Consider the following 25779-nt stretch of genomic DNA (forward strand, 5'->3'; position numbering starts at 1 on the left):
TCTTCTATTGCTTCCATTATCAAGAAGTACCTCCCCATTCTTCATTCATCCAATCATTGTAAAGAGGCTATTCCTGAACCGCATATGGCGGCATTTCAATGTCCAAGGAATATGAAAGATGTGATAGTCGGATTTGCCATGAAACCTACTTCTGTTCAGGTTGAGACTAGAGGCTTCAACCCATGCAACAAGTGTGCAGCTTGCAATCATGTTCTATACTCAGCACACAGTCTCCAATCAGAATTTCTCTATTTCTCTATTTCTTCATTGCCATTCTACCAATGTGGTTTATGTCATTGTATGAAGTGTGGACATCAAATCTAACCACACATAACAGCCATTGGCAGACTCAATAGCACCAACTACTTTTACAGCATTGCTCTTGAGACTAAATGGATTGAAAAGTTACAAATGTCTGCTCCTAGTCTAGGTATGAATGTTATAAAAGGCTTTTTACCCTAAATTTGGATGTTGTTGTAAACATAATATTATTATTATAATATACTAGATTTCGCGGTTCTCGGTTCGGGCGCTTCTCGTGATAGGCCTATTTCTAATTACCCAAACCCGTTATCCATTTTTATGGTAACCATTCTGGAGGATTCCGGAAATAGTAATGTTCTGCTGAAATAGGCCTATATATATGCACGTGTTTGGTGTGTGCACGTGTTCGGTATTGAAATATGTGTTGAAAATAAGGCCTATAATAGTTATTGGTCCGATGAGATGAATGCACCTGTTAGTCACACTGTAATGTTTTTCCGATCCGCGCACTGTACTCCGCGCACACTCCCGTTGATACAACGCAATAGCGCACCGCGAGCACGCGATAGTGCACAGCGTGAACGCAAACGCTGGACGCTGAACGCGATAGCGCGCGACAGAGGATTTGACGGACGGACACGCCGTAATTAGTATTAAGATATATTTATTTTCCTTGGTTGTGTACACTTCTGTTTAGATCCATCCAAAGTTCCCTTGCTTTTAGTTTGTTTTTTTAGTGTTTATAAGTATTCAAATTCGGGCATGGACGAATGTGTTTCCCCTTGTTCTGCCGTTAAGATGACAGGAAAGACAAATAATGTGTGGGAGGATTGCAAATAAAAGTTGACAGAATAATTATTAAACAGAAAATTAAGCTCAGCTGTATTGAAAATAAATTGAGAGATCAAAGTTAGAACTACTATAGGGATCAAAGCAGTTTGCCTGCTTTTAGAATTTCACCTTATTTACTGTGCTCAACAAAATAATTACAAATGAGAAAAGTTCATTTTCATTGCAGCCAACACAGAACAGTCCTCTGTCCATGAAATATTCTGCAGTCAAATTCATGAGTCACCATGGGGACGATTGTTGAACCAGATCATACCGCCTGGAGCCAGTCAAGAGTTCTTGGAAGCCTACATGATGGACTATGTTTGCATGGTGTACACTGCTAAATCTAATGTAGAACTAGAGGTAGGTATAAACATGTGTCATATGGAGATGACATTGGTGTGCAATCGATGACTTGTTTTATATTGTTGTGGTCAGTGTTACCAAAACGTTTCAGTACAGTTCTCCAGGCTGCTGTCTGGTAAATTAGTCTCATGTAGCCCAATTTTTAACAACTTTTAAAAAGCAGACAATACTGGATATTTACCCAAATTAAGAACATACATTTAATCACCCAAATTGTGCAGAAGAGCACCTGAATGATAAAACTTCCGGTACTTACTAACCAATCAATTGTTATTGAAATTTGAACTTTAGAGATTGTAAACCTTTATATTTTGGCCAAATTTAAAGGAAAATACATCAAATTACTGCGGTGTTCTGACACAAAAGTAGCCCAATTTTAGGGCATGTTTTATGAGTAGCAGCAAGTATTCGCTATGTAGCCCAATTTTGGCACCCAAGGACGTTGTTGGCATCTCTGGTTGTGGTTTTCTCATACTGACAAATCCCAGGTAAATTTGTATTATGCTGACTGTAGAGGGTGATGTTGTGATTCTTTAGCAGTGCAGTGAGTTACCACTTGGCATACAAACTTTGAGCACACTTAAATGTGGGTGGTCATTATGTTTTCTATCTGTTTTGAAGCCAACCATTAAAACAGTCTGTTTCCAAATTTTGAGTTTTATTACCCCAGGGGTTTTGATATTATCAGTAGCAGCAAACAAATTTGTAACAATACCCCATATAATAGTACATACATGTACTTCCAGTAGTGGTCAGTGGTTACCACTTTTTACCACATTTTTGGCACTTTTTGTTCACTCCATCTAAACGAAACATCTTGGGCATAAAATTTCACTGGGGTAATGAGAAAAATATGACCTCAATTTTGATGAGGTAAAGTGGGGGAGGTGGATAAGGCTGTTTTAACGCACCTTTATATATACAATTACCAAAAAATTAAACTAATAGGATGTACCATGCTCAATAGGATTTCCAGCATGTTCTGTCAGGTGTATCACATAGTGTCAGATGTGAGCATTGGAGTGTATCACATAGTGACAAATGTCAATCGCAAATTTATCAAGATATGAACATCGGGAAACATCGAGTAGGTGAAATGTGTATTGCACATAGCCATAGATTACAAACTAATTAAACCCATTTATGTTCAGCAATTCATGTGTCTATTAAAATAAACTTTTGATTCCAAAATATTAAAATGTTGTAAACTCATACATAATATAAATTATATGTAATAGATTGCAAAACTTATGTCACTATGTGAAATGATTTTTCATGAAATCTCATCATCCATCACTATGGATTTTACCTGATTGTTCATATTCATCACTGTGTGATGAACTTTAATGGTTTTGCAGCTAAAAGTTCCTTCAGGCTAGTATATTTTACTAGTTACCCGACTTTAGTGAAAATGAAATTAAATAAAAAGGGTACACCCATGGTTGAACATTATTCAACCTGGTTCAGGTTTATTAGTAGACTAGCAATTTAATGTTTTAACATTTGAAAATTGTTTTTTTGTGCAGTGTGTTTGCCAAGCATTGCTGTTCACCAGTCAAGTTATGATGCGTGAATCAGGTCAAAGGTCAACCTTGATTGTATCGCTGGTGGGGCTACACATGGCGCATGCCAAGATTCAAGGACGTCTGCTACATTTCTCTAGATTGATGGAGGTATATCCAGACCTTGTGGATCCCAACAACCTACCAAGATTATCAAATCAAGATGGAGAGATGGTAAGGCTAAACTAGTTTGGAAGTAGATAGTGTCCTAGCCAGGGGGTCTGCTGCATTTCTCTAGATTTATAGAGGTGTATCCAACAGTGGCAGCACCAGGAATTTTTTTTTGGGGGGGAAGTGAATTTCAGGGGGGGAATCAACCAATTTTTCGCTAAATTGCTGCACAAAGTGGAAATTTTTGTAATTTTGAGTGTTTACGGGGGAAGAAAAATATTGGGGGGCAACTTCCCACTTGACAACCCCTCCAATTGTGCCACCATACTATCCAGACCATGTGGATCCAAATAACCTACCAATATTATCAAATCAAGATGGAGAGATGGTAAGGCTAAACTTGTTTGGAAGTAGATAGTAGCTTAGCCAGGGGGGAGAGGGTCTGCTGCATTTCTTTTTATTGATGGAGGTGTATCCAAACATTGTGGATACAAAAGATCTACCAATATTATCAAATCAAGATGGAGAGATGGTAAGGTAAATCTAGTTTGGAAGTATGCATTATGTTTCACTACCTGAAGAGAACTGATCAAAAATTGAATTCCCTCCTGAGGTTGGTATCTGTCAATGAGTTGACCACATCACAAGGCTGCCATTATAGCTAGAGGCAGTATATGGCACACATGGTTCAATGAGTTACATAAAAATGACCTTGTATGTGTGGTATTTGGTTCCCAGGTGAGACATGATCAAATCTCTCCAGGTAACAAAAGGTAATGGCAAGCACAAGAAAACTGAAGGCATGCAGGGCCAAAGTTAACAGGCTAATACTATTAACAAAATATGTTGTGATTTATTGAAAAGGGGTATAATCCTTCTTGTCTTCCATGAGCAACGGCGTCACATCGGGTATAATCTTCCTTCCAGGAGCAACCACTGTGCATGATTGACGGGCTATTCCATTGCTCGTAATAGGGTAGTGTATTTTAGCGGGACAATGCTGGATGGTGCACGCTCGCGGGCACGATGTGAAAGGTAGACTTTCGCCAAGACTTGGCATGTGGTTGTTGGTGTAGGGGTGTGGGGGTGTGTGTGTGTTGGGGGAGGGGGCGTGTTGTCCGAGATGTTAGGAATTATTTAATAATAGTTATTAATATTGGAAGAACGTTTTAAACTTTAATTTAAGGCATCATATACGATTTTATACTATTTTAGATTTTCAATTAATAACAAAATAATAACATCATATTAATAGGCCTATTTATTATCGCATATATGGTAACAATTAAAAAATGGCACACTTTCCGATAAAAATTTGGGAAACAAATTAATTTAAAAAAATAAATAAAAACAATCTTTCTTAAACCAAATTTTCATGAAATTGAGGGCCATCAATAAACCAAAATGCACCCCGAATCTGTCACACATCCCCGTAGTAGGCCTACCCTCCTTTCCACCCCCGTTGCCCTAAACTAGACGTGTAATATAACCGCCAAGGGTATTTTTTTTTACCTGTAGGCAAGCTCACCCCTACAGTCGCAATAGTTCTAGCCCAGATAGCTTTTAACTCACGCCTACTAATAACGTACTTTCATCAAGTGATGGCGCTATAAGGTTTACCACGGAAGCTGTTTGGTTTACCGTGGAAGAAGATTATACCCTATATGGATTTATTTGCATTTTGGAGGTCAAAAAGTCAAATTTTAAAAACTACTAAATGTTAATGAACTTATGGAAGAAACCATATCTGTGAATCCAGTCCATTATATGGTTCCCTATTTTTGAGATTCCTGCCATGTTCCAAGATATTGGAATTTAATTAGTTGTGTAAGTGTTACTCCAGGAGAAAGGGGTGCATGTACCTATCTTAGTTTGTAAAAAAGTTGTATTTGTAGTATATAATCATGCTTGAAACCATTTTGGTCATATCTTCTTTGTAGACTCTTGATGCCATGTCGGTCCATGTCATTATTGACAGCTTCCAGCCTACTAATGATGAATGCAAAGAAAAACGGTCTCAGCATATCTGGCTGAGAAAGGTACAATCAGCAAGGCCAGTGATTGAGACTGTTATACAGACTATACTCCATGGTAGTGCAGAGCAGTATGGTCCTGCAACAAAGAAGATTGCAGAAAATGCCAAGTAAGTCTTCTATTAAACATCGCATCCCATCATCTAACAGTCCCTATTTCTTTGTGTATCTCACAGGGGTGAGATCGTGGGAGAGCGTGGCGCAATGGTTAGGGTACTTGCCTTTAGTGCATGAGGTCCCGGGTTCGATTCCCGGCGGTGGCGATTTGCTGGGATATTGACTTGGAAAAACAGTCTGAAATTAATTGGCAACTTCTGTAGATTAAATTCAGACTTCCGCTCTCCCCATGGTTCATTTAGAATTGGGTAAATGAATCATGAAAGTACTCCGTCCTTCGGAGGGGCGTTAAGCCGTCGGTCCCGTGTACAGAGAGCCATACCTGTACATGTATCTCGCAGCCAGTTTCGAAAAGAGTAGGGTGTTAACCCCTGACTGTTCCCAACCCGTCCCGGTGTTCAAATGGACCCCAATGGAAATAAGCTTCAATAGAGGCTTTCTTGGGTTATCCAGGGTTGTCAAAACCCGAACAAATCAAATCAAATCAAAAGTCTGTAATGATGTTGAGGTCAGAATTCTGATTGCAAGCATGAATTTTATGTCACTCCAAGGATCATTGGCAGGAAATTTTTAAATTTTATTTTCACTACAACTTTTGAGAAGTATACGAAAGGTCCAAGAATGTGCATTTTATTGGTCTAGAGTCAAAAATCTAGTTAATATTTCTCAAATCTGTAAAATTTTGTTTATTGTTTTGAAAAATAGGTCAAAATTTGCATATTTTCCATTGTTTACTAATTTTTGGGATATTTCTGACCATAAAGCAAATTTGAGGACCTTATTTATTTTAAATTATATGTAAAATTTTTCAGCATGATGAAAATTACAAGAAAAAAGAATGTTTAAAAACACTTCCTGCAATGTCATTAGTTCCTGGCTGAGTTACATGAAAACCTCTACTGCCAATTTTTTCACACTCTACCTTGATGTAAACAACTTTATATTTGGGTGAAAGTGAAATTTTCTCTTTAAATCACTATTTTGCGGTAGTAGAATTGATTAAAGGGTGTTGCAGTTATGCTATACACCTAAATAATGTGCCCTCATCGGTAATTACATTGAAATATTGGGTTTGGCTATGCCTCACCCATTTGGGTGTAGAGGCTAATGCATTTTCCCATTATTTCTTTTAAGAAATATTTAAAAATATAAGAAAACTGCAGCCCACGCAATTCGTTCACACTGCTCAAACAATCAGATGCAAGACTGACAAATTGACTAGCATTGGGCTACAGGGCTATTTCATATTGTTTCTGGAAACATGCCAATATTCAGGTATTAAAAGCGACTGCTATCTGTGCAGTACCGCGTGCGTACTGCACACTTCCGCTCACAGTCCGCATGCGAACTGCACCTTCCGTCACGCATTCAAGATGCGGGACTGCACATCCCGACGTGCATTCCCGCATGCGGTGATGCAGGTCGGGATGTGCAGTCCCGCATCTTGATGATGCAAATCGGGATGTGCAGTCCCGCATGGGGAACTGCAATATTTTTGGTGCATTTCCGTTAGGGGATGTGCAATATTTTTGGGTTTTAAGGGGAACTGCAATATTTTTGGTGCATTTCCGTTAGGGGATCTACAATATTTTTGGTGTTTATCCGCATGGGGATGTGCAATATTGTTGGTGCATTTCCGTTAGGGCATGTGCAATATTTTTGTTTTGTTTTCCGCATGGGGAACTGCAATATTTTTGGTACATTTCCGTTAGGGAATGTGCAATATTTTTGGTCTTTATCCGCATGGGGATGTGCAATATTTTTGGTGCATTTCCGTTAGGGTATGTGCAATATTTTTGGGTTTTTTCCGCATGGGGAACTGCAATATTTTTGGTGCATTTCCGTTAGGGGATGTGCAATATTTTTGTGCATTTTCGTTAGGGTATGTGCAATATTTTTGGGTTTTTTCATGGGGAACTGCAATATTTTTGGTGCATTTCCGTTTGGGGATGTGCAATATTTTTGGTGTTTTTCCGCATGGGGAACTGCAATATTTTTGGTGCATTTCCGTTAGGGGATGTGCAATATTTTTGGTGTATTTTCCGCATGGTTGTTTGTTTTGGTTTTATTTGTTTTTTATTTGTAGGCCCTGCGGCGTAGAAAATATTATCACATGCATATATAAGGCCTACTATCGTTTTACTTTGACTATTAGCCTATTGTGAGTTTTGTTTCATTTGCTGTAATTAAAAGAAAGTGTTATAAACTTTAAAGTCTAGTATTCTCCCAGGAGTATTCTACGAGTTTTATTATATTAAAATATTATCGCCCGTCGCTTAATGATAAGTGGCTATTGTGATGAATCTATTTAGTGACCATTGTAATAAACTTGACATTGTGTCCATTTTATTCATGTTAGAAGCTGCCCAAGCGGGAAATTTCTCAAGTGGATCAATTTACGCAGATCTCAAACGATGCCCATGAATAACAGCGGCGAGATCAGAGAAGGTTTTTTTGATGTTTTACGAAAAGGACATCTAAAACTGAGACGAAATAGGTATTTTCGTCTCGGATCTAAAATATCTAAATTAAGATAAACGTAACAGGCGTCGTACAGGCGTCAACATTGGGGGGGGGGGGGTTGTATGGAACCCTGGCAAAATATTAGGGGGTTTAGCCTTAGCCCCTCATCCCCCGGGATCTACGCTTATGGCAAAATCTGTTTTTTTTTTGCATTACGCATGGGGAACTGCAATATATTTGGTGCAGCTTTACATGCGATATCATGATATAGTAAAAGCTATATTAAACAAACCATACACCGGAACATGGAAACATTACAAACATTTCAAATTATTAAATGATGCTTAATCGTTATTCTTTATATAATATACAGGGCAAAGAAGAATTATGCATTGCACACTAGCACATTTAAACATGAATTTACAAAATGGAAACATAACATGCATATGCAGACATACCAGACTAAAAACTATAACCCCTCATTAAAGCTCTCATAATCATATAGGCCTAATGGTATAAATTATAATATGCACACATTAATAGACAAGCGGCTAGGGGCGAGGGGTAACCTTGTCAATCAAATACTTCATCTATTGTGTCCAATACTTAATCCGATATAAGTGATCGATGTATATCGATAAAAATAGGATCAAGATCATGGAATTAAGCTATGGCGGCGCGCTTTAATACTTTATGAGGTGAATATTCAAAAACATTTTTGATCACTTACTGCAAATATTCTCAAACTTTGGGCTAAACATTTTTGATAACTTACTGCAAATATTCTCAACATAGGGTGACAAAATATTTGGCAAAAAATTTTTGCAGAAAATATTTTCAATAACATTTGAAAACATACAAAACGCTTTTAAATGTTTTCATGACCTTTATTTAACCCGACATTTATGTTATTAAAACGTTTTTACCAACACCAAAACCCAAAAATATAGGCCTAACCTGTTAAAATATAAAATTGTGTACATATTTTAGGCCTGACTCTGCCGACCTTTGGAGAAGACTTTATTTTTTAATTACAACAATGAAACTATATGCAGAAATTTCGAACAAGACTTTCTTCTTTAAAAATTTCAATAAATGAAACATGTACAACATACTGTAGGCCTACGTTATCCGAACTGTGCATCTCGTCTTGCATTCCCTCATCATGCGGACATGCGAAAAAACATGTATATCCGCATGCGGACCTGCACCAAATATATTACATTCCCTGCGGACATTCACATTAAATGCATGCGGAACTACACCAAATATTTGACAGTTAAGCACGCGGGCATGCGAAAAGATATGTTCATTACCGCATTATTATTATTTGCTCATTTATATAGCGCCTCTTCAATAGATCGAGGCGCTTTACAAGATAAATGCTAAAATACACAATTTAAAACCACGAAAGAATATACTGAATAATATAAAATACAATGCAAAAATGATATAGTAAAATTACACATAAATAAAAGCATCAATTCAATATTACCGATAAATTACAATCATTATTACACCAAAGCGACAATATTTTAAAAACATTATATGCAAAGATAGCTACTCTTTGGGGAAAAGATGAGTTTTTAATAACTTTTTGAATACTTTTACGCTGGGAGCCTGACGGATCTTAATGGGAAGCTGATTCCAAAGCTTGGGTCCAAGACAACAGAAGGCGCTATCGCTAATTACGCGTTTAGTAGATGGAACTTCAAGGCGCAAAGTATCTTTAGATGATCTAAGGCCAGCTCGACCAGGCTTATAACTACGAAGAAGGTCTTGGAGATACATGGGTGCTAATTTATACACACAGTTGTACACATGCAGTAGGAGCTTGAAGTCTATTCTCTGCTGGACTGGCAACCAGTGAAGTTCGCGCAATAACGGCGAAGTGCTCGTGCGCCTATCAACACAGTAAATCAAGCGTGCCGCACGATTTTGAAGCCTTTGCAGCCGCTGTGCATTGAAAGCTGATATGCCACCTAACAAAGAGTTGCCATAGTCCAGCCGAGAGAGAACAAGAGATCGTACTGCATGCACATGTATTTTGATCTATAAAACGACGAATACGCATTCGGAACTGCACCAAATATTTTGCAGTTCCGCATGCGGACATGCAACAAAATAGGTATGACAAAAATTTAGTAGCCCTACATTCGTGGTGAAAAATACGTCAGGCTCTTAGGTGTTTTTACTTTTTTAGTAATTAGTTTTAGACAATCAATGATCGTCGCATGTAATTAATGTCGCATATTTGTATTTAAAAGAGAGTCTTGTCCGAAAGGTCGGCATAGTATAGAAACCTAGCTAATAGTTATTGTATAAAATTAATTTTATTAAAATCAAATTCACACGCCTCTTTAATGATGACTATTATATATTCAACTTGACATTGTGACCACTTTCTATTAAAGTTCCAACGGAGAATTTCTCAAGTGGATCGATTATCAATCAATTTACGGAGGATAGTAATTTAATATAATTTAAATATTGCACATCCCCATGCGGAAAAACACCAAAAATATTGCAAATCCCCTAGCGGAAATGCACCAAAAATATTGCAGTACCCCTCGCGGAAATACACCAAAAAGATTGCACATCCCCATGCGGAAAAAACACCAAAAATATTGCACATCCCCCTGCCGGAAAAAGCACCAAAAATATTGCACATCCCCATGCGGAAAAACACCAAAAATATTGCACATCCCCTAGCGGAAATGCACCAAAAATGTTGCAGTACCGCATGCGGGACTGCACATCCCGACCTGCATTACGCATGCGGGAATGCAGGTCGGATGTGCAGTTCACATCTTGGACTGTAAACGAAGTGTGCAGTACGCACGCGGTACTGCACAATTCCGCGTCCCAAAAAATAGTTCCAATATTTCTTCTTGTGGTAGGTAGACCTACACAAAAATAGAAATAATGCAAACACACTAGCTTTACATCTAGCATATACCACATTATAGCTAATACTATAGCACTATAACACACCTGCTCACAGATTGAGTCTGACTAAAATGCCTTTTATTTCATGTTGTTTTCTCATCAGGCAAATGTGGGACAAGATGTCAGTACAGCGGCTGTTCATAGAGAATGTGTGTCCAGCAAATGCAGATGTCGATGAAAAAATTGCACAGCAGGGCACAATGCTGTGGATGGTAAGTGCAAAATGTGTCTTAGCAAGTTTATTTATATTTATTTAAGTCTGTCAATTCAAGTCAATCCAATGGTGCATTTGGAAGAGGCAGGCCTTTTTCAGAAACAACAAAAACAGACAGAGAACAATAATGTTGATACAGCCTGTACTTCCATGTGTGCAAAAGGACCTTTCAAAGCCTATTAACCAAAAGTTGCAAATAAATAACTAAAATCTGACCATAATGATTATTTTTACAGGGCATGCGTAATGTATCCAGTATGAAAAACCTAGACGGTCTTAATCATCTAGAGAAAATCCTCATTCTGTTGAACAAAAGTGCAAGCAAGCTGCATTTCAAGTAAGTTCCATGAATGCCCTATACACTCAACTCTGTATCATAAAAATGTGCTATGCATGGACCAAGTTTGGTGTTCATGCACAACATGAACAGCAGTACATGGCTGGAAGTCGATATAATATAAGTCAACCAATCACATACGATTGTGTATTTATACAGTGGAAACTCGTTAATACGAGATCACCGGGGTCGGCATGTTTAGCTCGTATTAAGCAGAGTTCGTTTTAAAAGTCGGGTGCAAAAAATGTGTCGGAAGACTGCATGTGTTTAAGCCTAAAGTCGGCACAGTGGACTGTACAAGCAAAATTCCTGGGCAAAACTTCACTGGTCGAGTCTAGTGCATAAGCTTGCATAGCCGTCTTCATTATTTTATACTAGATGTTCTAATATTCGTTTTTGATTTTCGGTAAGAGGCATTTTTCTCACAGCATTTTCTGATGAAATGTAGATGATTTCTCAAGCTGATTATCGTAAATAAATAAAACAATTATACGGCGATATCGGGATTTCCCCTACTTTCAGCAGCTAGTAAACATGCCTTGAAGGGTTTCCAACTTTCGACCCAAGGTCGGAATTCCGAGTTTGCGATTGGTTAGTCTGATATGTCGTCATCAATAATTGACCTTATATATGGCAAATTTTGTCATGACTTGATTTTATAACATCTAAAAATAGGAAAGGGAATCCTCATTTGCCGCTAAAGTGCTGTCTGGGATTTTTGTATGTTGTTTAAACCTTACAAATTTTTTGACGGCAAGTTTCTTTACGAATAAAAGTTGATCAAGTATTTGCTGTAATGCTGATTAAAACGATTAATGATATTTATTTGCTTCTTTTGATGTCTCATTATTGTTTTGAAATCCAATGTAGTTCCATCTCGGACAAAATTGTCGGAAAGACTTTCGGCGCGAGTGAGTGTACTCGAAGGTCCTTTTGCCCTGATTCAAGTCCGGGATTAAAGTACGTACAAGAGTGCGGTTGCACCTGAAGTCATGCTTTGAGTTTTCGAGCCGGGTTTTCGAGCAAGTAGGCCTATTTTGTCAACTTCTGACATGATTTAGATCATAAATTTACCTTGGGAAATTAGCTCGTTTTATCCATCATAAAAACAATGGAAAACAAAGGCTTTGACTGACAGTAAGTGCTCATGTTATGCGGATTTCGTGTTATTTACCTCGTATTAAACAGTTTATTTTGTACAGTAAATAATAGGGGAAAATCGGGACCACGAGTTTCTGTTCGTAGTAAGCGGTTTCTCGCATTAAGCGATCTCGTATTAACGAGTTTCCACTGTATATGCATTCATGTTTAATGCTAACAAGCCTCTCAGAAAGATTATGAAACTGACTAAGGATTACTTTGTTCTCAAGATTATCACAAATTATTCTTTCTGTTGAGTTGACCAAGGATTTAAGAATCATTTTGCTTGACCAAAACTATAGTTATAGTAGTTAGAGCACTGGTCTAGATGCTCAGAGGTCCCAGGTTCTAATCCTGGTTGAGGAAAAAAGTACTTCAGTGACTTGTGATCAATCTTGGTACTGTCTTTAATGAATGATGTGATTTCCTCAAGATATTTTTGTGTAGCCAACATTACTTTTTGTAGGCCTTTTAGCTTTATAATCTGTTATACATTAATCATTTTACAGGTATGGCTTTGAGGACTGTCCAATATGTATGATGACCATACAAGAACCTGTTGAGTTACCATGTCATCATGTATGTTGTGAGAAATGTATCCGGCGACTATTCCATGATCTAAACAAACATTGTCCAACATGCAGAACTGCTGTGCCAAAAGACTACAAACCCATTGTGACCAAAGAAAACAAGTAAGCCATAATGGGAGAAGGCTTGCAGCTAACTACACACACAAAATAAAAATGTGTATGTAACCTGTCATAAATCTAAACATGCTTATGTTTTGACAATGTAAATGATACGTTCGTGTGCAGAATCTTGATAGCTCTTTGCTATCAAAAGCTCTAAATTGACAAAGATAAAGTGTAGAGCTGAAGAGGTAATAATAGTATGACCGTGACATAGCCCGAAATGACCACTAAATTATATTGATCACATAATGTCCTTGATAACAGCAGCAAAGTATTGTAACAGTTCATGTGTTTCAATTAGCAATTGAATAAACTGGGCACTTGGGATAGTCAACAGGGGCTCGTCGCAGGCAAGCGTCATGAAAAGAGTCATGATCGATAAATTAATGATTGAATGAAATTTGGTGCAATTTGAAACTGTTTTAAGGGATATGCCATAGAATGGTTATCAACCATGCATAATAGTCTCCAAATTGAAAAGACTGTTCAGTTTGGTTTTTAGGTCGTCCAAGTTTTGTGTCTGTCAACAATTTGGTCTCTTAATTATGAACAGTTCAAATCCTATTCTAACCACACTTGGGTCATAGCTGCACTATGGGAACCCACATATATTGGTGGTGTTCAAGGTCATATGCTGCTACAAAATCTGGTCTCACATGAACAGTTCACATCCAATTGCAACCATTATTATGTTTTGATGAATCCAAGTGTGTGAAAATATTGGATCCAACACATAATAATGATAAAACTGGATGCTTTACGCCCAATATTTATTGGTCTCGCTATGAGTTGTAAAATATTTTAAAACGCATAGCTCGACCAATAAATATGGGCTCTACCGATCCAATTTTATATCAAACTTGAACCAAAGCTGCATTATGGGAACTTTCATGTAATAGTGGTGTTCAAGGTCACATTCTGAGGTCAAAGGTCATTTGAGGTCAACTTGTAAAATTGGATAAAAATGAAAAAAAAAAAAGTGTTTCACAAAAATAAATAAAATGTTTCACATGAATATTTACTATGCGTAGTGTTCACTACCCATATCTTCGGATGACCTATTTGGTACTGCTGTCCCTATTTTTTACCTGTCATAAGACACAAGCTGACCATCACTCCTCAATTCAGGTGATATTCACTTTCACACCATGTAAGTTTTGTGAATTTGTAACAAGTACAATCTTTGTTTTTGTGCTGTGTTTATCTGCCCTCAATTTATTGTATTCATCTTAGTGGTTGCAAACTTTTCAATGTACTCCTTTTGGTTGTAGTCAAAAGGACCATGTTACAGTATTTTGTAATAAAATCATTGTCACCACTTTATCTTTCAAAATCTTCTCAAAACCTTTCAGAGCTGCTCTGGACAAGTTCCATTCCTTCAGACAACGCTGCAATGCCTTCTTCATGGATGTAGTTTCCCAGCTCTGCTTTGCTGATGGCACGGCACCAAGCCATAAAGTCATTACCAAGTTGCTGTCTTATGTAACAAGGAAACCAGAGTCAGACAAGGCGTCAGATTGGCAGACCAAAAGATTGACAGCATTCAAAGGAGACTGCATAGACCGTACTCCTGTTATAAGATCAGTCCTATTACAGTTACTACTGCAAGCAAGGTATACATGAAAACTGACAACCCCTCAGTATGTAGTAGCATTCAAAGGAGACTGCATATACTGTACTCCTGTTATTAGATCAGTCCTATTACAGTTACTACTGCAAGCAATGTATACATGAAAACTGACAAACCCTCAGTATGTAGTAGCATTCAAAGGAGACTGCATATACTGTACTCCTGTTATTAGATCAGTCCTATTACAGTTACTGCTGCAAGCAAGGTATATATGAAAACTGACAAACCCTCAGTATGTAGTAGCATTCAAAGGAGACTGTAGAGACCGTACTCCTGTTATTAGATCAGTCCTATTACAGTTACTGCTGCAAGCAAGGTATACATGAAAACTGACAAACCCTCAGTATGTAGTAGCATTCAAAGGAGACTGCATAGACCGTACTCTGTTATTAGATCAGTCCTATTACAGTTACTGCTGCAAGCAAGGTATACATGAAAACTGACAAACCCTCAGTATGTAGTAGCATTCAAAGGAGACTGCATAGACCGTACTCCTGTTATTAGATCAGTCCTATTACAGTTACTGCTGCAAGCAAGGTATACATGAAAACTGACAAACCCTCAGTATGTAGTAGCATTCAAAGGAGACTGCATAGACCGTACTCCTGTTATTAGATCAGTCCTATTACAGTTACTACTGCAAGCAAGGTATACATGAAAACTGACAAACCCTCAGTATGTAGTAGCATTCAAAGGAGACTGCATATACTGTACTCCTGTTATTAGATCAGTCCTATTACAGTTACTGCTGCAAGCAAGGTATATATGAAAACTGACAAACCCTCAGTATGTAGTAGTATTCAAAGGAGACTGCATACACTGTACTCCTGTTATTAGATCAGTCCTATTACAGTTACTACTGCAAGCAATGTATACATGAAAACTGACAAACCCTCAGTATGTAGTAGCATTCAAAGGAGACTGCATAGACCGTACTCCTGTTATTAGATCAGTCCTATTGCAGCTACTACTGCAAGCAAGGTATATATGAAAACTGACAAACCTTCAGTATGTAGTAGCATTCAAAGGAGACTGCATAGACCGTACTCCTGTTATTAGATCAGTCCTATTGCAGCTACTACTGCAAGCAAGGTATATATGAAAACTGACAAACCCTCAGTATGTAGTAGCATTCAAAGGAGACTGTATAGACCGTACTCCTGTTATTAGATCAGTCCTATTGCAACTATAATGCTGCAGGCAAGGTATAAGTAGAAACAAACCCTCAGTATGTAGTAGCAAGGTAGAGGACAGATTCATTGTCCATGCATTGGGGTCAGATGCCTCCTCAGTACCTATAAAGTTATTGATTAATAATAAATAAAATGAAATAAATTATTATTAACTCTGATCTTGAGTACACAAGAAAGCAATATACAAATATACAAAATTGAATTGGATAAGTTGGTAAGATGATCACAAAAGCAGAACTTGAAAGGTGTGAATGCCCTCTGAATTCAAAACAAAAACGCCTACAGACAGTTAAGGTCAAGATGTGCAAAGATGCACAATACATTACAAGAAGTGCAGACAGACGATACAGAAGATGCAAGTAATATGTATTTTAATAAGTAATTTGTATAAAGGAAAACCATTTAAAGATTGTATTTATAATTACATTTAAAAGCCTTAGGAGACATCATGGCAGTTTCAATCTAATCAGGGATGGTATTCCAAAGTAATGGTCCTTTTTCTGGAATTTCCAAAATTAGGGTCGGGTCAGTATTTTTGTACAATAAAAACTTTTTCCAGATTAGAGTTGGTCAGATGAGGACAATCAATCATTTTTTATTCTTGTCAAATGTGACATGACTAGTTTTATTCAAAATTCATTCTGTACATTTTTTTATTTATGTGACAAAGAAACCTGTGTTTTTCTTATTCCATTTCTCTGTATATATTATTTTTTCAGTGTTGGTGAAGTCCAAGCCTACATGAGTCAGTACTTGGACCAAGCTCAAAGAGTACTGGTCAACAGTCCTGCACATGATGTACTAGAAGTCTGTACACTGTTCATAAACTGTATAGAGGTAAGATTGAGTCAGTACTTGGACCAAGCTCTAAGAGTACTAGTCAACAGTCCTGCACATGCTGTACTTGAAGTCTGTACACTGTTCATAAACTGTATAGAGGTAAGATTGAGTCAGTACTTGGACCAAGCTCTAAGAGTACTAGTCAACAGTCCTGCACATGCTGTACTTGAAGTCTGTACACTGTTCATAAACTGTATAGAGGTAAGATTGAGTCAGTACTTGGACCAAGCTCTAAGAGTACTAGTCAACAGTCCTGCACATGCTGTACTTGAAGTCTGTACACTGTTCATAAACTGTATAGAGGTAAGATTGAGTCAGTACTTGGACCAAGCTCTAAGAGTACTAGTCAACAGTCCTGCACATGCTGTACTTGAAGTCTGTACACTGTTCATAAACTGTATAGAGGTAAGATTGAGTCAGTACTTGGACCAAGCTCTAAGAGTACTAGTCAACAGTCCTGCACATGCTGTACTTGAAGTCTGTACACTGTTCATAAACTGTATAGAGGTAAGATTGAGTCAGTACTTGGACCAAGCTCTAAGAGTACTAGTCAACAGTCCTGCACATGCTGTACTTGAAGTCTGTACACTGTTCATAAACTGTATAGAGGTAAGATTGAGTCAGTACTTGGACCAAGCTCTAAGAGTACTAGTCAACAGTCCTGCACATGATGTACTTGAAGTCTGTACACTGTTCATAAACTGTATAGAGGTAAGATTGAGTCAGTACTTGGACCAAGCTCTAAGAGTACTAGTCAACAGTCCTGCACATGCTGTACTTGAAGTCTGTACACTGTTCATAAACTGTATAGAGGTAAGATTGAGTCAGTACTTGGACCAAGCTCTAAGAGTACTAGTCAACAGTCCTGCACATGATGTACTTGAAGTCTGTACACTGTTCATAAACTGTATAGAGGTAAGATTGAGTCAGTACTTAGACCAAGCTCAAAGAGTACTAGTCAACAGTCCTGCACATGATGTACTAGAAGTCTGTACACTGTTCATAAACTGTATAGAGGTAAGATTGAGTGAGTACTTGGACCAAGCTCAAAGAGTACTGCTCAACAGTCCTGCACATGATGTACTTGAAGTCTGTACACTGTTCATAAACTGTATAGAGGTAAGATGTAGGGGATTATTTACATTGCAAAGATATCAGGCCAACAATAGCAATGCTTGTTTCAGTTATAGTAACACATTTTGTTCCCTACTGTTATTATTATACAACATGCATCATAAAACTTGTATTAATTGGTCTATGCATTTTCAATCTTTCTTGTACAGGATGCCTTGTATCGCAAAGCTTCATCTCAAGTAAACCCTACTCTAGGACTGCTGAATTCTGCTACCCTGGAGTTCCGAGAATCAGCTGCATGGTTACGTCACCGGGCAGCAGATGAGGGTGTGACAGTACAGTACCTACAGGCTATAGCAGGTGCCAGATTTGGAATGGTAGTAACAGCACAATTTCTTCATGAAGTATACTGTGGGGGTAACAGACAGCATGATAGAGAAATTGAACGACAGGTGAGTTTCCTAGTCCTAAGTTTTAAAAAAACAGCCAAGTACTGATGAATTTGAATTCTATTCTGCTTTTTCTCTCAGATTGTTTATTATCATAAATACACCATCAACTGACTGAGGATAAATGCACAGGTATGATGGTTCTCTGAACATGGGGATTGATGGCTTAACATCCCGTTCAAATGAAGGAGTATTCTTGGTTGTTCAATTTACCTTACTAAGAAAGTGTAAATTTAATGTACAGTAAACAAAACCACATGTTACCAAGTCAATACCTCAGCCAATACCAAGTGAAATCTGCTGGAATTTGAACCTGGGGCTGATTATTCTTGACAGACTTGAGGTGTGTCATTGGTGTAAGATTTTCATGAGTTAGACTAGTGTAAAGACTCCATTGTGGAATTAAGCAGCTTAAGCAATCACTATGAAATCTTGACAATGAAAATCACACTGAAATTTTCACTACCACTGAAAATATGCTGAAAAAAATTTCAGTGTGAAAAATCACACTGAAAACGAATCCTTTTTTATGCACCATGCAAATGAGGGTAATGAATATTCAATACAGAAATTGGCAAGAGGAGAATGGTCCAGATTTGTCTAGGGTAACTTTGAACACTGAAAATGCACTGAAACATCACAGAAAAGTTTAACCTAGGGCTAATCACACTGAAAATCTACTGAAAAGCTTCTGAAAAGAATCAACATGTTGGTAATCACACTGAAATTGTTAACAACCGTGACATTGGTAATAACAGACACTTAGGAGGCTATAAATATAAAGTATCACTCTATTAACAAGTGTTGGGGCACTAGTTGTGGGTGAGTGATAATGGGCCTACTAGTAAATCCAATTAAGAGACCACATTCACACATTGTATGGAAGAAAGCTTTGAGCTGTGTTGATTTAATACACTGTACATGTTTTGAGGGCTCTTTCATTCCATCTACAGCCTGCACATTTCTGGAATTGAGAAACGGACCAGCTTCAAAAAGGTTAATATCTATCTAGGCGTCAACCCATCGGCTTTATCGTAATGATAACAGCTATTAATGCCTTGATGTCTTGACATTTAAAAAATATATATATAGGCCTAGGACCAGAAATTTACAAAATTATGAAACTACAAAATTATGAAACTTCTAGGACCCATGGCTATACCACTTCAAACCTGATTGTTACTACCGATGCATATACCAACATAGAATAGACACCCATGACTATACCAGTTGAAAAGACAAAAATACCACCCATTGATATACCAAACCCATATACTGACCCATCCATATACCACTATATGTTTAATTTAGAATACCATAACAAATTTTCATATCATATTTTTTATTTCTTGTTTACTGTATTTTGTATTTTTTTATTCTAGGTTCTATCAAGGCCAGGGTCTATATATCATTTATTAATTATTATTATTTTGTTTGTTATAGGGGTGGTGCAATAATTATTATGTGTACCCCCGGGGGGGTGAATTATAGGGGGGCAAACTCGGTAAAGATTTTTGGCAGGCCAAAGGGGGGGCAATTTTTGGTAGCACATTTTGAGAATTCACCACCCCGGGTACACATAATTGTTGCACCACCCCTTATTTTGTAATGAATACAAATCCAAAATATATTTATTGTTGTTTTGTTTTCTCAGTTCCCTTCATTTATGTTTGTTTGTCTTGTAGGGGCCAATATCTACAGTACCTGACGCGTGTAAGTGACCGCGTGCCACACATTTTTTGCCGTGTTATTTGCGTGTTGAAAATCCGTATTACAACACGCGTGTTGACTTTAAGTGGTCTAAATCAGCTGTCCCGAGTTTTCTTGGGTGTTTGGTATATGACTCAAAGCTACCGCGATCTCACGGTACAACACGCGATCTCACGGTATAACACGCTTGATGATAGTGTATCGCTGATGAAATTACCAAGTGTCAAGTGCTTTGTCAATAAACACTTGAGAATTATTGAGTTTTTGATCATGATTTACACCCACAGTATTAGCTAGTATTTATTATGTTGATCATCTGAGTGACATCGCCGGGCAATTCCTTTTCAATATAAGGTTATGTCATGCGGTACAGGTTGGCTAAACTGCAGTGCTAATTCATTTATCAGAACATTAAGTTTAAATTTTGAGTTATTTTTATATGTTTTAAGTGGAAGTAGAAATTCTCTAGGCTTTATGGGTAAATAGTGATAGGCCTACGCAAGTTCAGTCTCGTAAATTTCACTATTTCATTTACGGTTTTCTTCAGCGGTTACTTAAAATAATGATAGGCCTATGTATCATTAAAATATAGTTTTAATTGGGTTTTAATGCCAAAGATAGTTTAAAATATAATAAAAGAGCCAGTGTGACTGCTTTAGCCGGCCCCTTGCATGCTTGGTCTTTTATTCTGAATGCAGCTCCCGGGGAAAAAATGAACCGTCCGCGGCGGGCCATCCCCGGGTGCCATCCGACCCGATGATCACCGTTATCCCCGGCCAGTGATCTCCCACATGGAAAACAGGCCGACATCGCGACAGTTTGCGCTTTGCGTGATGCAATGGAACGCGGAATTAAGTTCTCGGGTATCTGTAAAACTAAGTGAATATCATCCGAGTATGACTTTGTGATACATGTCTATCTTTTTCCCTGATGGTCAAATATCATCTGATTTATCATTTCATTCAATCACATGTCAACATGTTATATCATTTTTCATGATACGATCGATCCATTAATTTGATGTACTGTGTTGTTGGTTTTACTGTTTAGGCCTATTATTTATTTATTATTGTTAATTAATCGGGCAATATTAATAACAAGTATATGGGATCAATTTAATATCTCAAATAATCTGGAATATTCAACATCTAATAAATCCGTAAAAGTGAAAAATGTAATTTCATGACATTCAGGGATTTTGTGTCATGACACGAAGAAGACAACACATGCAGTCCCAGAAGTTAATTGCCAGGATCCATAATAAATAATGTTAATATTGTAATATTTTATACAATTAAATCACAATACAATATTTTACATTTACATAGATGGACTGTATACTTGGGAAAAACAAAAAAGTAAGTTCAAATCGTACATTCTTACGGCAAAGTATTTATTTTTCAGCTCGTTACAATCTGAATCGCAGGACAAAAAGACCCAATCAATTACATATGCTAATGACCCACCATGATACTCATAATCTGATTGGTCCGAACAGAGTATGAGACACCATCTCGGGGAATCCCCTGTCATATGGAGAGATAAATTAGCAACAGGTGTTTTTGTCTACTTCGGACACACAACACTTCATATAAAAATGACATTGAACCAAACCAGATAAAACGGGTCTGGGATACACGCATCCCCATTTAGATTTTCAGTATCAATTGTCTGGCCGTTCGTCATGATGATTCCTAGTATTTTTAAATATTTAATAGGAATTAAAATGGAGGAAGATGCGTGTTCCGTACAATCCCCCCCCCCCCCCACCATGTTGACGCCGCGTGTGTGTGTGCATATTTTAAATTACAAACCTCACATTTTCGCGGGCTTGGCGCTATTTGGTAATACTTTTAAGCGATGTGTTATCATGTGTACCAAGAGACAGAATTCCCTATAGACCTCAGGCTACTTCAGTAATGTTTCACCAACTGGCTTCCCCAAAAAAATCTACACCACTGAGAGGCAGTCCTTTGCAATGAAACTTAACCTCCGCAACACCTATCTCGCAAACTGAGCATGTATTTATCCATAAACTGTGATTTACCGTACATTGTCTTTCATCTCATGCTTCTGATATCATAGTACTTGTTCTATTTCCGTATTTTCGTTGCAGAACTAAACGAGCAAGTCAGATTATATATCCAATGATCCATTTGCGAAGTGAACCAAAGCCCACGTCTTCCCCCAGGATTGAACTTAAACCGTAGACCTGGGGTCTTCATTGATCCACCCAGCCGGGCAGCAAGGCATGCAAGACCTCACCCAAAAAAGATCATAGCACGGCTATGAAGTCCTATCCTTTACTGACCCGATTGCAGCTCCGGCCAACATTTATTTTATAACGGGATCTTTAATTTTGTTGAAAATGAAATTGCATCGGAATCCTGAATGTCAAGCAATTACGCCATTTTTATGCGTGCTTTGAACTCCGCTCAGCCAAAAACAAAACCTGTATTGAATGTTGTGAAGTTAGGGACGCACCATTAGACTCTCAGGGTGGGGGTAGGATGTTTTGAAAAAAACCTTCCCCCACTACATGAGCAAAAAAAAAACTTTCCCCACCAGCAAAAAAACAAAACAACTTTCCCCACCAACACTAAAAAAAAAACTTTCCCCACCTAATTGTGTATAAATGCATGAAATTAAAAAAAAAAAATTGAAAAAAATTCCCTACCCCAAACTTCCTACCCCCACCCTGAGAATCTAATGGTGTGTCCCTTATTGTCTGTATTTTGTCCAAATTTGATTTATAATCCGGGAACAAAATTCAATATTCAATGGCCAACCACAACAGCTGTACCACGTGGTATGGAGTTTACTCTGGAATGTGATGTGGTGCATGCGCGCATCGCATACACGTGGTATGATACTAGTACATGACTGATGTAAACAATAATAATACCACCAAAGACGTCAAATACATGTACTATTAGAAAGTCCACTCCCAGCTGTGGAAAAGAGAAAAAAAAGTCCACTGCTGATCTGCTAGACAAGTTGTAAAATATTAAAATGTGCATGATTATGTGCCGAACTTTGGACATTTTGTTGATTTTCATAACAATATTTTCAATTAAAAAAAATCAATGAAACACGATTTATATTTTGACGGTTCATAAAATGACAGAGCTTTATAATTTTAATCAAGCAAACAGATCTGCAGGAAACCCTCCAAGTCATTTAATTTTGTTCACTAAGGGACGCACCATTAGATACCAAGGGGGGGGCTGGGTAGTTTTTGAAAAAAAAATTTTGTCCTGCCATCTGAGCAAAAAAAAAAAATTTGCTCCACCTCGGACTAAAAAAAAAAAAATTTGCTCCACCTCGGACCAGAAAAAAAAAGATTTGCTGTCAAGGGTGAAAAAAAAATTGTCACAGTTAGTGAAGAAAAATTAACCTCATATAGCTTTTAGATTGCACAATGTTTCGCGCTTCGCGCGAATTTGCTCCTTTTTTTCAACAAGAATATTTATTTTAGCTTCGAACTTGTACGTATTTTATGCACATTTGTTTGTGAAAAGTTATTATGTGAGCGGGTTTGTGAGTGAAAACACTTGATTCACTCTACTTCACAGATTTTCACCAAATTCCACCCCAATGTCAAAATTATTATAGAAATCTGTGCCACATGCCAGGTCCACATGACTGATTGAGAGCATAGGCGTAGATCCTAGGGGAATAAATCCCCCAATATTTGCTAGGGGTGGTCCATACAATCATCCCCAATGTTGACGCCTGTATGTGGGTTTCTGACGGAATTAACCCCCAAAAAACCCCAATTTTTGCGCGCTTCGCGCGCATTTATTCCACATTAATGTACCGTATTTCCCCAGTTTAGCTTCAATATGCCAAAATTTTTCGCACCAAAAGAGGTTCATTATACGTCAAGCACCTAAAAGTAATGTTTTTTGTGGCACTCGAAAATTTAGTGCTACAAAACGTAAAAATGATTATAAAAATGGACAACATTTTACAACTCGACAAACAAATTGTTGAAAATTATAGGACTTTACCATTGCAAAAAAAAAAAAATTTGTCTCTCCGAGGTGTTGAAAAAAAAAATTTGCTTCATCCAGGGGCTAAAAAAAAAAATTTGCTTCACCGAGGTGCTAAAAAAAAAAAAAAATTTGTCACGACCCCAACTACCAAGCCCCCCCTTGATATCTAATGGTGCGTCCCTAATACTTACTTCCATGCAGCATGCAGTGAGGGAGGGAGGGAAGGTGGGGGTGAGTGAGAGAGACAGACAGATAGAGAAAGAGAAGAGGCCTGGGCATACTTCACCGTTGATGTGGTTGGGGCTTGGGGACCAGACTAAACGGCTCCTAAACACATGTGGGTGTAGTCAGAATCTTAATGTTTATGAATGTTTGATAGGAGTAAAATACCAAGTGGGGATGTACCAAAAGTGGTATAAGAAATGACAAACAAGCAACAACACGATTGATGATGTATATGGGGTGGGGGGGTGGGGGGGGCACTGACAAGTGAATTTCAGCAGGGGGAATTCAACATTTCCACAGTGGAACTTTTCTTCGTAGTTTTGGATTTTTACTACAGAAGGGTCAAGAGTTCTGATTGGGGAACTTTTCCCCCATGCGCATGCCCATGTTCCTCAAACTTGGTGTGTGTGGTTAGAGGGTCAAGGTCACCCGAGGTCATCCAGGGGTCATCTGAGGTCAAATTAGTAAAAAACTGCCTGATGGGCATGACACTTGGTGGGTACAGTCAACATTTAGAGCCAAATTTTGGAAGGTCATTTCGGGGTCACCGGGGGTCAACTGAGGTCAAATTTGCAAAAACTGTCATATGGGCATGTAACTTGGTGATGGGTACAGTCACCAATACTCACCATCCATCACGACAGCCGAGAACCGCCAAATAATAGGTAACCGCCTAGTATTTCATTATTTCATGTAATTTTATAATGGGGTCTTTTAGTGTATTGTGAAGCCAATAAAAACAATAATATTGAAAAAAGCCACATATATTTCTATATTTTTAATGCAATTTTATGCTAAGGGTCACTAGGGTCAATTGCACACAACCATCTGGCGCGCATTCAAAATGTATCACACTGGTGCTCCTTCAAAAGAACAGAAATTCTAGGCAAACGCCCAATTTTTATGATGGATGATTGCGTCATTATGTAAGGGATGACAGCTTTACTATCACTTTGTCCCATTCAGTGATCCCAGCGAAAGTGTAAACAAATTAAAATTGTTTATAAATTGCTTAAGGGCTGGGGTATGAACGTTTGGACAGTATTTATTTTGGGACATCAGACATATCGAATTGCATTCTGAATACGAAGAATGTCATTCTGATATCAAATAATTTTGATTTTTGAAATTAGCAATTTAATACACATTTTATGGCAAATCATTAAAAATTGATATTTTTGATATTTAACAGTACTTGAAGTAAACTTTATAAATCTGATGATTTATACTTAAAGTGTGTATGTAGGTGGGATGAAAAGCCGACGATCAATTGAAAATTTTGACCTTTCGTATTGAAGATATGGATTTTTTTTCCCAAAACACCAAAAAAAAAATAGGTCTTTTTGGGAAAAAATCCATATCTTCAATATGAAAGGTCAAAATTTTCAATTGACCGTCGGCTTTTCCTCCCTGCTACATACACTTTAAGAATATATCATTAGATTTATATAATTTACTTCGAGGACTGTTATATATCAAAAATTTGAAAAATATCACTTTTTATAATTTGTCATAAAATTTGTATTATATTGTGATTTTCAAAAATGAAAATTATTTGATATCAGAAAGACATGCTTCAGA

General features: G+C 37.6%; 1 protein-coding gene across 1 annotated transcript in view; it reads left to right on the forward strand.

Moving 5' to 3' along the window:
• Positions 1-25779, forward strand: part of LOC140150121 (E3 ubiquitin-protein ligase rnf213-alpha-like) — an 89535-nt gene that overhangs the window by 21959 nt on the left and 41797 nt on the right. Inside the window, exons 10-18 of the mRNA XM_072172125.1 lie at positions 1283-1458; positions 2988-3197; positions 5075-5277; positions 10800-10908; positions 11147-11247; positions 12897-13079; positions 14432-14692; positions 16622-17759; positions 18026-18268. Coding sequence (XP_072028226.1) covers positions 1283-1458; positions 2988-3197; positions 5075-5277; positions 10800-10908; positions 11147-11247; positions 12897-13079; positions 14432-14692; positions 16622-17759; positions 18026-18268 — 2624 coding nt within the window. The remainder of the gene's footprint in view (positions 1-1282; positions 1459-2987; positions 3198-5074; positions 5278-10799; positions 10909-11146; positions 11248-12896; positions 13080-14431; positions 14693-16621; positions 17760-18025; positions 18269-25779) is intronic.

The sequence above is a fragment of the Amphiura filiformis genome, chromosome 4 (assembly GCF_039555335.1).
Source record: "Amphiura filiformis chromosome 4, Afil_fr2py, whole genome shotgun sequence".
NCBI classification, from domain to species: domain Eukaryota; kingdom Metazoa; phylum Echinodermata; class Ophiuroidea; order Amphilepidida; family Amphiuridae; genus Amphiura; species Amphiura filiformis.